Here is a 12,982-nt window from a genome sequence, read left to right on the forward strand (position 1 = left end):
ATTATCTTTGCACACATGCCTGATAACAGATAAACCTCAGCTTACTGCATTTCAAAGATATATATTTCAAAGATTATACATTTCAAAGATATATATATACTTACAAGTAAAATAAAGTGAAGTCGCTCAGTCGTGTCAGACTCTTTGTGACCCCATGGATTGTAGCCTACCAGGTTCCTCCGTCCATGGGATTTTCCAGGCAAAAATACTGGAGTGGGTTGCCATTTCCTTCTCCAGGGGATCTTCCCGACCCAGGGATCGAACCCTGGTCTCCCACATTGTAGGCAGACACTTTACCACCTGAGCCACCAGGGAAGTCGGAAAGTAAAAGGTTTGTGGCAACTCTGCTATGGGCAGTCTATCAGCGCCATTTTCCCAACACCATTTGCTCACCTGGTGTCTCTGTGTCACATTTCAGACTTTTTCATTATTATTGTATTTGTTATGGTGATCAGTGATCAATGATCTCTGATGTTACTACTGTCATTGTTCTGGGGTGCCATGAACTGTGCCCATATATGACATATATATACTAACAACTGATAAATGTGTGTGTGTTCTGACAGCTCCACTGACGATGGGCTGTTCCCTCTTCTTTCTCCCTTCTCCTTGGCCTCCCTATTCCCTAAGACACAACAATATTGAAATTAGGTCAATTAAAAACCCTAAATGGCCCCTAAGTTTTTAAGTGAAAAGAACTGCACATCTCTTACTTTAAATCAAAAGCTAGAAGTGATTAAACTTAGTGAGGAACATTCTTCGAATGTCAGAGCAGGGTGAAAGGCTAGGCCTCTTGTGCCATTTAGCTAAGCTTTGAACACAAAGGAAAAAGTCATGAAGGAAATTAAAGGTCCTACTCCAGTGAACACATGAATGATAAGAAAGCAACACAGCCTTATTGCCGACATGGAGGAAGTTGTAGTATTCGGACAGAAGATCAAACCAGCCACCACATTCCCTTAAGCCAAAGCCTAATCCACAGCAAGGTCCTGCCTTTAATTCTACAAAGACAGAGAGGTGAGGAAGCTGCAGAAGAAAAGTTTGAAGCTAGCAGTGTTGGTTCATGAGGTTTAAGGAAAGAAGCTGTCTCTGTAACATAAAAGTGCAAGGTGAAGCAGAAAGTTCTGATGTAGAAGCTGCAACAAGTTATCCAGAAGATTTAGCTAAGATACTTAAGGAGGGTGGCTATACTAAATAATAGATTTTTAATATAGAGGAAACACCTCTTATTGCAAGAAGATGCAATCTAGGACTCTTATAGCTAGAAAGAAGTCAATGCCTGGCTTCAATGCTTCACAGGACAGGCTGACTCTCTTATTATGGGCTAATGCAGCTGGTGACTTGAAGCTGAAACTAGTCATTGCTCATCTACCATTCCAAAAATCCTAGGACCCTTAGGAATTAGGCTAAATCTACTCTGCTTGTGCTTTATAAATGGAACAACAAAGGCTGAATGACAGCACATCTACTTACAACATAAGTTATTGAATATTTTAAGCCCACTATTGAGTCCTACTGCTCAGAAAAAAAAAGGATTGTTTTCAAAATATTGCTAGTTCACTGGCAATGCATCTGGTGACCCAAAGCTCTGATGGAGATGTATGACAAGATTAATGTTTTCATGCCTGCCAACTCAACATCCATTCTGCAGCTCATGCATCAAGGGTTCATTTCAACTTTCAACACTATGATTTAAGAAATACATTCTTTAAGGCTATAGATGCCATTCATCAGAAACAACGATTCCTCTGATGAATCTGAACAAAGTAAACTGAAAACCTTCTGGAAGGGATTCACCATTCTAGACGCCATTAAGAACTTTCACAATTCATGGCAAGTGGTCAAAATATCAACATTAAGTGGAGTTGTAAAGAAATAACAAAAAAGTTGATTCCAACCCTCATGGATGATTGAGGGGTTAGACTTCAGTGGAGAAAGTAACTGCAGATGTGTTGGAAATTGCAGGAGAACTAGAAGTGGGGCCTGAAGATGACTGAACTGCTGCAAATCTCATGATAAAACTTTCACAAATAAGTAGTTGCTTCCTATGGATAAGCAAAGAAAGTGGTGTAGAAAGCAATGGATGTAGAATATTACATAAACTTAGCTAATGAAGCAGTGGCAGGATTTCAGACGACTGACTCCAATTCTGAAAGAAGTTTTACCGGAGGTAAAATGCTGTCAAACTGTACTGCATGTGAAATCATTTGGGAAGGGAAGAAGAGTCAGTTGTTACAAAGTTTACTGTTGCCTTATTTTAAGAAATTGCCTCAAGTACCCCAAACTTCAGCAACCAGCACCCTGATAAGTCAGCAACTATCAACATCAAAGCAGGACCCTCCACAGGCAAAAAGATTATGACTTGCTGAGGGCTCACATGATGATTAAAATTTTTTTTAGCAATAAAGTATATTTAAATTAAGATATATACACTTATTTTTAGACATAATGCTACTGCACATTTAACAGACTATAGTATAATATAAACATAACTTCTATATGCAGTGGAAAACCCCAGAATTCATGTCTTGCTTTATTATGATGTTTGCTTTATTGCAGTGGTCTGGATCAGAACGTATAACACCTCCAAGGTATGCCGGTACTTCCATGGAACAACTTCTTTAATGAGAACTGTTGGAATTTAAGAAAAACTTGCACACTTTAAAAAGTGTAACTTATACTTCTATTGGTAGTCTATGATGGCCTTTATATGATCCGTTTTTTAAAAATAATGCCTGATTCTTTAAATAACATTAGGTTGAAGGTATTTTCTACTCATTGGCTATCTGCATTTCTTCTTTTATAAACTGCAGTTCTCTTCTATCCTTTTATTATTGATTTGTAATGCTTTACACAAAGTTAAAAGATTAAAAGTCTAGACTTTCTAAGATACTAAATTTCTGTTGGAGGTTATAGGTACCCAGAACCATTGCACCCTCTTTCATCCATTCCCCTTTCCTCAGCAGCTCTTCTCTGATACACTTCTGGGTGAATACTATTAGGACTAGTAAGAGAGCAAAGCATGTTACCTACAGCCTCCCACTTACACTATTACCACTAGTAAATACATTTTCTTCCTTTGCTGAAAGGACTTACCTACAGCTGTATTTGTTCCACCAACATTTATATCATTTTCATCATCAAACTCAATCCTGACTCCTTTTCCATTGCCTGCTGAGACTCCACAACCTCCGCTTCGACAGAGAGAAATTGGAACAACACCATAGACATAAGCTAACATAATAGGAACACCAATACCTAAAGAGGAATTAAATTAGTCATTACAATCCAAAAAATAAATCACAGAAACACACATTTTAGAAAGTTTTTTCAAGAGAAAGTGTACAGGAGAAAAGTATTAGGGTTCTGTAACTCTTGACCAAAGCGGATTTACCCAACTATTAAAGGATGCAAGCAGATTCAAAGCTTCTAGCCTATCAGGTGACACATATGAGGTTATATATATAATCTTTCATGTGCCAGGGCTCTAAACTTTCTCTTGGCAGGGAACCATTAGTAATTTACCAACTATCCCCCAAAGGCGAGCCTCTTAAGTTTATATTACTTTTAACCAATTTAATTACTAAATGAGAGGCTTTCTATAGGCTCAGCTTACTGTCTCTAAATAAAAGTAACTCTCTTACCTTTAACAATAAGATGCTCTGGTTTTCAAAATTCTTCCACAAAACTTTAATTCTACAAAATGGGAGGTAATAGCTATTTTTAAGTATTTCTTACCTACAGTTACTGCAGCTACAACGGGAGACACGATTACAGACAATGTTACACCACCTGCTATGGCCAAATTCCGTTTGTGCTTTGAAACATCCTTGCCTTCGTATCGATTGTGAATCTTGAATTAAAAATAAAAATGGGGATGATGGATTAAAGAAAAACCATATTACATATTTAATTTAAATGAAATAGACCTACATTTGCTGGGAGTGTAAAGTGATTTATTTACCATAAGGTATAAGTTATAAAACTTCATAGTCAAGTGTTCAAATTCAAGGTAAATATATTATTGTTCTTATATCATACTCTTATAATTTGCTCTCTATTAATAATTTGTTTACATAAAACAGTGATTTAATAGATTTTACTTTGCGTTTATTTTTAAACAGTCTTGAGTAAAAGTAGTCCTTATAATCTTATTAAGGAACAGGATAAATCATGTTTTGAACAAAGATAACATTAAGAACATTATTTTCAACATAGTTAGGAGCTGGATATTTGACCAATAGGATTTCTAACAAATGTATCATTCCACAGCCTTCTAAATAAGCATCCCTAAGTAAAAACTGGTTCCTGGAAGAGGTTTACACAGTTTTTGGAAAAAAGAAAAAAACCTGACCTTAAAAAGCAGTACTAATAAGTTAACATCACTAAAAAGAATGATTTTTTTCTCAGATCCCTTTTTATGAAGAAAAATATTATCAAATGACTCAGGATCCTGGACTCTTATTTATAGCTCAAAATGAGGGGTACAGAGAGACAAAAAGAACAAATAATCCTGCCAGAGGACAGCAGTCCCATCTACTTGGCATCTCTACAGAGTATAGGTGTTCCTAATAAACAGAAGTTAATATCACCATGGAAGTTGATTGTGAGATATATGAACTTCAGGAAATAGCTCAGTATCTCTGTTCACATGGTTTCCAAGGGCTAACTAAAACTAATAAAGTACATTCCCCTCTGTTTCAAGACAGATTCAAAACAGCCTCAAAAGTGTACAGGCAGTCTCTAAAGTAAAATACCTGACTTAAAAACAGTATTACAGATGAAGCAAAATAACATAATCTATCATTATCATGTGGTTATTCTGAAGGCTGTAAAGTACAATGAATCTTGTGGGATGTTTTAAACAGTGAGAAGGCTGGGGTGGGGAGACAGGCAAAGCATGCATGGACAATGAACATTTCTATATTCTAGTCAGAATCCTGTTTTCCAGAATGAACTGTATGTCTCAAGGAATGGGCCTCCACACTTCCCGAACAGTCTGTACAGGCAGAGATGGCAAATTTTCCCATGGCACCTTTCATTTTTCTTCAGTATTCCTTGCGACTCCCATTCCCAGAAAACTTAGCACCGAAGCAGAAAAAAGCCAAAGCTAAAAACTGATGAAACAGACCTGCAAAAGCAGGCAGCAAGTATCTGAGTCTTCCAGAAAATTCTGCATCCTCAAGCACTAATGTTCAATTACAGTGATATCACCCTACTAACTTCTGGCTCACTTTTTTCTGTTTTACTATTTTGTGTCACATTTTCTATTTATATTGGGGAGAAAAAAAAAAAAGCTCACTTTTAAGTACTTTATCAATTTAATAGGTTTTCCTGCGTTGGTTTCTATCCCTAAACACCACAGAGAACATGATTTCAATGGAAAACTAATGCATCAACTTGCAACCATTTGAGGACACATTTGAAAAAAGGAGACTTGTTACTGCACCTAAGACTGAATAATGAGGTAAATAATCTCTCCTCTATAAATTATTTGTAAGTATGTACAGTACAACAGTCTCTCTTCCCCTTCTACTTCAAAGTATCTGAATAGTTTTGTTTTTAGCAAAACCTTGCTTTGGACAACTCTATGAAAAATTAAAATCTGTTACTATGTTTGGGACTTTAACAATTAAGTTTAGTTACTTAAAATCTTCTGAAATAAACATTTGGCCCATAAACATCTCTGTTTGGCTTCAGTTTCAAGCAAATCAAAAAATAACATGTACTATTATTTCTGACTATAAAAGAAAGTATGTTGAACATTACAAAAAAAATTTTGGTTGTTTATGAAAGAGGATTAGCCTTGTCTTGAATTTTGTTCCAAAAGTCAGAACTAGAATCAAATGAAACAATTTAAAGGAAAATGGATTCTGACTCAACGTAAGAATTTTCAGTACAGCTCCCTGAGAGCACAATGGGCTGTCGGTGGTTGCCCCACTACTGAAGTGCCCAAATGTATCAGGGATCTCACATGAAGAATCTGGGCATCTCGGTTTAAATCAGCTCTGCCTCTTCCTGTGTAACTTAAGATAAATTACATAATTTTTTCAAAACTTCAATATTCTAACATTAATTGAGGTTAAAATAAGTCAAAGTATATAAAACATCTACCACACAGTTAAAACTCAACAAATGTTAGTTCCTTTTTTAAAAATTCCTGTACTTTGTTCTGCTTGGTGAAGGGTTGGGATTAGATAATTTCTGAAGTTACTTCTCAATTCTGAGATTCTACTAATTTAGGGAGCAGCAGACTTCTTAAGCACTTCATAAATTATCCTTTTAACCTTTCAATAAAAAATCATTTGCTTAGCTAGTGAAGTATAATTCATCACTCAGGACAGTGGCAAATACTGGGCATTCAGACTTTCACAAAATGATTGTAATCTACAAAACTGCATATTTACTAATAGCAATAAAAAAAAAAACTTTGAAGTTGGAAATGACTCAGGAACTGATTATTCTTTTGCCTTGAAGGCATAAATTATTTACCTATTAACTTCATAGACCTGAGTGTACAAGGACACATGCATGAGAAAAATGTCAGATGTGTATCCTTTAATATTTTATATGTAAAGTTTATAATGCAAATGTGCTGAAGCTTTCAGATTCAGGTAGATAATTTTCAAGTAAGTCTACTTTTCATGCAGACATACAAGCTTGCCAAACACTGAAAATTATTATTGTATGAAAAAATAGTAATTATTTTATACTTAAGATGCTAAAAATGACCTTTCAAAACAAAAAACAAAACAAACACAAAGCAAAACCATCAGTCTTAAATCTAAAGGTTAAAGATGAGATAATAAATTAACAAGGAGTCAAGCATTTTACCTTCCGGCCCACATACACAGGAATGCCAATGATCATGGCAGGGATAGCAATGCCAGCTATTAAGGCAATTCCTACAGGAGCACCAACAAGTGTGCCCAGCTGCCACAATATTTTCTTCTTTCGGCTCCAGGGTTTCTTCCCCCAAAAAGTACATCCTGATGGACTAAAGGAAAAAATTACAATGTAAAGTAATTGCTGCAAAACATCACAGTAACAACTTACTACAGTACATTCAGCAATGACTATAAAAATTCTCAAATTTAAGAATGAGGGTTTTTTCCCCTTTCTTTGAATTCTGGGTTTATTAAAAGCTAAAAAATCAAGGTTAAGAACCACCATAAATTATATCAAAAGGATACTAGTAGCTGGGATTCAGGTTAAACACTCATTCCTTGTCTCCTGTTAGCCTCAAAACCTTAGGTTTGTCTCTGAAGAGTAAACTAATGCAAAATATGCTTATTTTATCCCTGTTTTAATACACAAAATTATCTGACTATATCATAAATTCACTCTGTGACCTAAACGAGGAAATTTATATATGAGAAAATCAAATGGAAATATTTGTGATCTAGCATAATTAGATATTAAATGCTAACTTTCTAGTTTAACAGAAACAAAGCCAGGAGTTTCCTGGAGGTCCAATGGTTAGTTAGGACTTGGTGAGCTCACAGACCCAGGTTCAGTTCCTGGTTGGGGAACTAGATTCCACAAGCTCTACAAAACACAAAGCCAAACAAAAAAAAAAGAAAAACAGAAAAAATTTCCGTTTCCCATTTTTGACTAGCTATTAATCTCAAATGACTGACATAATAATTGGCTTTCTGTTAAATTTAAGTAGCTAGAATAAAATAGATCTCTTTAAGTAATACTAAGGATAATGTTTTTTCAAAAAAATAAGTCCTTTTGTCTTACAATATAAAATTTTATTTAGATGTAAGCAGTCCCTTCTATAAGCTTACCTTAGATAATGTAAATCTGAGATTTCTTTCATACACAACCAACAAAACTCACAGCCACACACAGCACATGTCATGTGATTACAGCTCCCATCGTTCATCTTTATTATATAAGCAGCACATCGTGGACATGGTTTTATATCATCAGCTACTAGGAAAACAGACATGTTTAGCATATAAAACTTGTCTAAAAATAACAATTTCTAGTAGATAATCAACTGTAGCAATGCCAAAAAATCTTAACGTGTATAGTTTGTTAGCTGATAGCTTTAGCCTGCTATTTTCAGTACATAAAGCACTTTTTTTCCCCCTTTCAAGAAAAGGGACAATTTTACATTAAATTTTCAAATTGTAAACATTTTTCAAATAGTAGCAGAACAATGAGAACAAAGAATAGCAAAATAATAAAAAAAAGAAATGAGAACCAAAGGCAGCTCTAAGCAAACTGGAAACTATATAAAGTTTGTCTCTGTCCCCCACAGCTGTCTTCAATGAGCAGCACTTCAAGTTCTAGAACTTTTCTAACCATCTCCACTTAAATATAATGTAGATATTCCCCAGTCACTCAATGGTAAAGAATCTGCCTGCAATGGAGGAGAAACAGGAAATGTGGGTTCGATCCCTCGGTTGGGAAGATCCCCTGGAGAAGGAACTGGCAACCCACTCCAGTGGGAATTTCTTGCCTAGGAAATTCCACGAACAGAGGAGCCTGGCCATGTGGTCGCAAAGAGTCAGACATGACTGAGCAACTGAGCACACACATAAGTAGCTAAAGGCTATAAACAGTAAGGCATGCCAGGATAGCTTTAGCTGATTCTACACAGGACAGTTTAGGTGTATTTGGCTCTTCCCGGAACTGCTTCTCAAACAATACCTACAAATTATTATTAATACCTTTGGAATTCTACCCTAAAAACTTCAAGAAAGGAAATAAAAGTGAATCAGTGAACGAATAAGAAAATCCATGTCCGTTATATAAAATATCAAATGTTGAATTTAAAGTTTATTTAATTTTAAATTCAACTTTAAATATTGAGCAAGACTTCTTTTTCTAGTAGCATAAAGTACATGACTCTTTTAATATGCTGCGGTAGGAATATAAATTATTTTCTTAATAACTTTCTGTATTTTCCAAGTTTTTTCCTTTAATAATCAATGAAAAAAGTAAATATTTCTCTAAAAATGATTGACGTTCCAATAAACAGTGAAAATTCTATGAATGTACGATGGTCAGACTTTTTCTAATTTTTGAGATTATGATGTATGTTTGCTCATGTATAGATTTCCAGGCAACTTTAAGTTTCTAGCCAAAGACAAAAAATTTTCTTAGTGTACTCCCCACCAAGGTATGATTTTGAATCCCTGATCCTGGAATTGGTAATATCGAGAAATAAAAATTGTATTTTGTACAACATGTAAATGCAAAGGATCCAAAAAATACTATTTAAAATCTGTAACTGTGTGGTATTAGTACAATAAGAAATAATCTCTAAGGAATATTAGTATTTAAAATAATTGCTAAGTTTTGCATAAAACACCTTTATTTTAAACAACAGTTTTGGACCATCTTCAGCTATCAGTTATATAAATCATCTGTGACATTTCTTTTTTTCCTTTCTATTTTTGGACAATAAAATCTTTCCAACTCAATACCACTTTCTTCTACAGAAAAAAATGAGTGCTTCTGGGACAGAAATGCTAACACGTAAAACACAATTAAAAGGAGACCAGGGACTGAATATTTATTGCATTTTTGAGTAAAATAACAGGTGTTCTATATGTGTCAAATATTTTACTAGAAGAAGTTAGATGTAAATACCTGCTGCTCCAGACTCTTGACTATAACTAATGGATGAAGAACGTATAGTTCTCAGACGTAAACTCTGAGCTCTCTCCTGTCGAGCAGCATCACAGGTCTGATTGGGGTGCCAAATCTGCTTACAGTGGTAGCAAAACTCTGTTCCACAGCCTTCTCGCCCACAAGTTAATTTTGGACAGCTAGCACATCCAAATGCTATCACAGCATACCTGTAAAGAATAAGAAAAATGATTTAAAATGTGATGTAAAATAAGAGATATTCATTAAGTAAAAAAATTACCCAATTTAAATGCTATTCTTGAAAAAGTTTTATATTTATGCATGAGCTAACAATCATAAGCTCATGAAACCTAAACCTATCTTCCTATCAATATAAAAATGGGGATAAACAGTTCACAAAAGACATATAAACGGCTAAAAAACATTGTTAAAGTTTAATTTTCAACTTTTAACTAGGACACCAAACTATATAGCCTATTCCTAATTTTATAAAAATTCTATTAAATTAGCATTGTATGCACACAGAAAAGACTAAAAATACACCAGTTTCCCTGGTATTAGGGTTTTTTCTTCTATATATATACTTATGAGGCCAATTCATACATTTTGTGAGTATCCTGTATTTATGAATAAATTCTCACATTTTTGTTTTTAAGATGCATGGCAGTAGTCGTCTCTGGTACCAATTAATTTCTCAATTCTCGATCAGGAAATGTGTATTTTTTTTTTTTTTTTTGCTGCAGATAAAAGACTGAGAACAGCAGATTGGTGACTAATATCTCTTCTCTGAGTTAAAATTTTTGTCACTTTAAGAATTTCTGACTTAAATAAATTCTGGGCACTCTTAGATATTTATTCCAGAGAATGAAAACTTACATTTATACAAAAGCCTATACACAAATGTCTACAGCAGCTTTGTCATAGCTCCAAACTGGAAACAGCCCAGATGTCTTCAACAGATGATGGTTCAACAATCTATGACACATATATATAATGGGATAGTATTCAACAACAAAAGTGTTGATACACTTAATAACTTGGATCAATCTCTGGGGTACTATGCGGAGTCAAAAAAGTCAGTCTCAGAAAGTTATATACTTATGATTCCCATTTATATAACATTTTGAAATGACAAAATTTTAGAAATGGAAAACAGATCTGTGGTGGCCAGAAGTTAGAAATGGGGTGGGGGCAAGGAGTGGGCAGAAGCAAGGTGATGTATTTAAAAAGCAAGATCTTTTAATATGAGTGATCCTTTTGTGATGGAATTGTTCAATACTTTGACTATGGTGGTGGATACACAAACCTACAGGTGATAAAACGATATATAACCAAATACACACACAAAAAGAGTATAAGTAAAACTAAGGAAACCTGAACAAGAAGATTGTATCAATACTGATATCCTGGTCGTGATGTTGCTATATAGCTTTGTAAAATTATACCATTGAGGAAAACTGTTTGAAGGATATACAGAATATCTCTGTATTATTTCTTACAACTACACATAAGTACAATCATTATCTACATAGACCTTTCAATTAAAAAAGTGTAGAGCTTCTGGTTCTCTTTGAAATAAAACAAGTCATCTATACATAAGAGGCTTTTGTAAATATCAAACATTTTTGCCTAGAAATTTAGGAAGTTTTCAGGGCTTCTCTTGTTACTGGCAATAAAATTTAAATACTAGCTATAACAGAGATTTTTATTGAATTTCAAGATAACCTATTAAATTATGCAAGATATTAAGTGTAAGGAAGCTTCTCTAATTTTGGACCTCTTGCCCCCTTAGAATTTCACCTTTAAACTTAAATTTTATATATTAAATTCTTATTTATTTCTGATAGGCCATTTACTAATTACCATCATCTATCATAAACATGTTCAAACATGAATGAATTGAGGCAATTTAAATCAACACAGGGTAATCTAGGAAAATTTTGTTTCCCTGAGCTCTAAGATTTTCCTGAGGACTTATTCACTGCAGTCTCAATAAATAGAAAACAATTCTTCAAAGACTCTTTATTTTCTCCCAAGTTATAACCTTAAGCAGTGTTTATAACAGTAGTAATTTTGGTGAAAAGAAAATGGTATTCACTTCTAAATCTCTTCTCTACCCTAATTTTTCTTGAAAAAAAGGAGAGAAGAGGAGGGACAGAATGGGGAGACCTGTGTGTGTGTGGCACAATGGTAAGACCAACTATTTTTTTTAAGTCAATCACAATTTACAAAAGCAGAAGAAAATTTTAGACTACCAGACTCCACTTCTTCCACTTATTACTTGTATAAAAGTTACACATTACCTGCCTACAACTATGTTTTCCTGAACATCTAACAGGGATTCACTAAAGTGTGGCCTCCCTGGTGGCTCAGGGGCAAAGAATCTGCCTGCAAACGCAGGAGACACCAGTTCGATCCTTGGGTTGGGAAGACTCCCCTGGAGAAGGATACGTCAGCCTACACCAGTATTCTGGGAAATTCCATGGACAGAGGAGCCTGGTGGGCTATAGGCCATAGAGTCACAAAAGAGTCAGACACGACTTAGTGACTAAACAACAACAAAAGTCTGGCTTAGCCTCAGTATTCAGCCAAAAACAGCTTCAGCTTTGGCCTTGACCTTTTAGAAGGCCAAATAAGCAAATGACTGCTTCAGTGACATTTCTAGTACCTCTGCATTTAGAGGATGAGAAGGTTGGATGGCATCACCGACTTGATGGACACCAGTTTGAGCAAGCTTCGGGACCTGATGATGGACAGGGAAGCCTGGCATGCTGCAGTCCATGGGGTTGCAAAGAGTCAGACATGACTGAGCAACTGAACTGAATGACCATTATCATTTCTACATCAATATAAATAATGTATATCATTTAAACATTAATATGTGAATATTCATTTTTAAATAAATGCTGAAAGCCTTTCTAAGACATAACACAGTAGAAATCTAATTGCTTTAAATGATGAAATTTTACTGGACAACTTAAGTATATACAGGTACAGTGTGCTGCAAGAAGAAAATGTAACAATATTTAGTGATGACTGTGAAAGCCAAATTTAGATACAAACTTAAGAGCTTTCAAATTATTAAATAGGGAAACAGATTTATAGTAAATATGAATGTCAAGATGGCTTTAATTAGATAAATTTAGGAAGAAAATATTCTTTCTGAGCAAACAAATATTTATAAAATATATGAAGCAGTTTAGCAGAAATTGGGCTAAATCATAATTCTAACCTTTGTAGAGGCTATTCAGTATACTAGTATATCACTAAGCAGAACTTTTAAGAACTGACGATTTCTAATTAGTGATGTAGGTTACCTAGAGATGGCCTTTCAAGAAAAAGCCTTTTTTGGGAATTCTTCACATCATGATGA

At 34.7% G+C, this 12,982-nt stretch overlaps 2 protein-coding genes across 4 annotated transcripts in view; one reads left to right on the forward strand and one right to left on the reverse strand.

Moving 5' to 3' along the window:
• POLR2K (RNA polymerase II, I and III subunit K) overlaps window positions 1-12,982 on the forward strand; it is a 185,648-nt gene that overhangs the window by 110,842 nt on the left and 61,824 nt on the right. The window lies entirely within an intron of this gene.
• Window positions 1-12,982, reverse strand: part of RNF19A (ring finger protein 19A, RBR E3 ubiquitin protein ligase) — a 56,212-nt gene that overhangs the window by 6,740 nt on the left and 36,490 nt on the right. For 2 of the 3 annotated variants that reach the window (XM_065902627.1, XM_065902628.1), the window contains exons 3-7: window positions 9,610-9,818; window positions 7,794-7,941; window positions 6,835-6,997; window positions 3,739-3,853; window positions 3,097-3,258 (exon numbers count right to left, since the gene is read on the reverse strand). In XM_065902627.1, coding sequence (XP_065758699.1) covers window positions 3,097-3,258; window positions 3,739-3,853; window positions 6,835-6,997; window positions 7,794-7,941; window positions 9,610-9,818 — 797 coding nt within the window. The remainder of the gene's footprint in view (window positions 1-3,096; window positions 3,259-3,738; window positions 3,854-6,834; window positions 6,998-7,793; window positions 7,942-9,609; window positions 9,819-12,982) is intronic. The other variant, XM_065902629.1, reaches the window with a different exon arrangement.

Source organism: Muntiacus reevesi, chromosome 12 (assembly GCF_963930625.1).
Source record: "Muntiacus reevesi chromosome 12, mMunRee1.1, whole genome shotgun sequence".
Classification (NCBI taxonomy): Eukaryota; Metazoa; Chordata; class Mammalia; order Artiodactyla; family Cervidae; genus Muntiacus; species Muntiacus reevesi.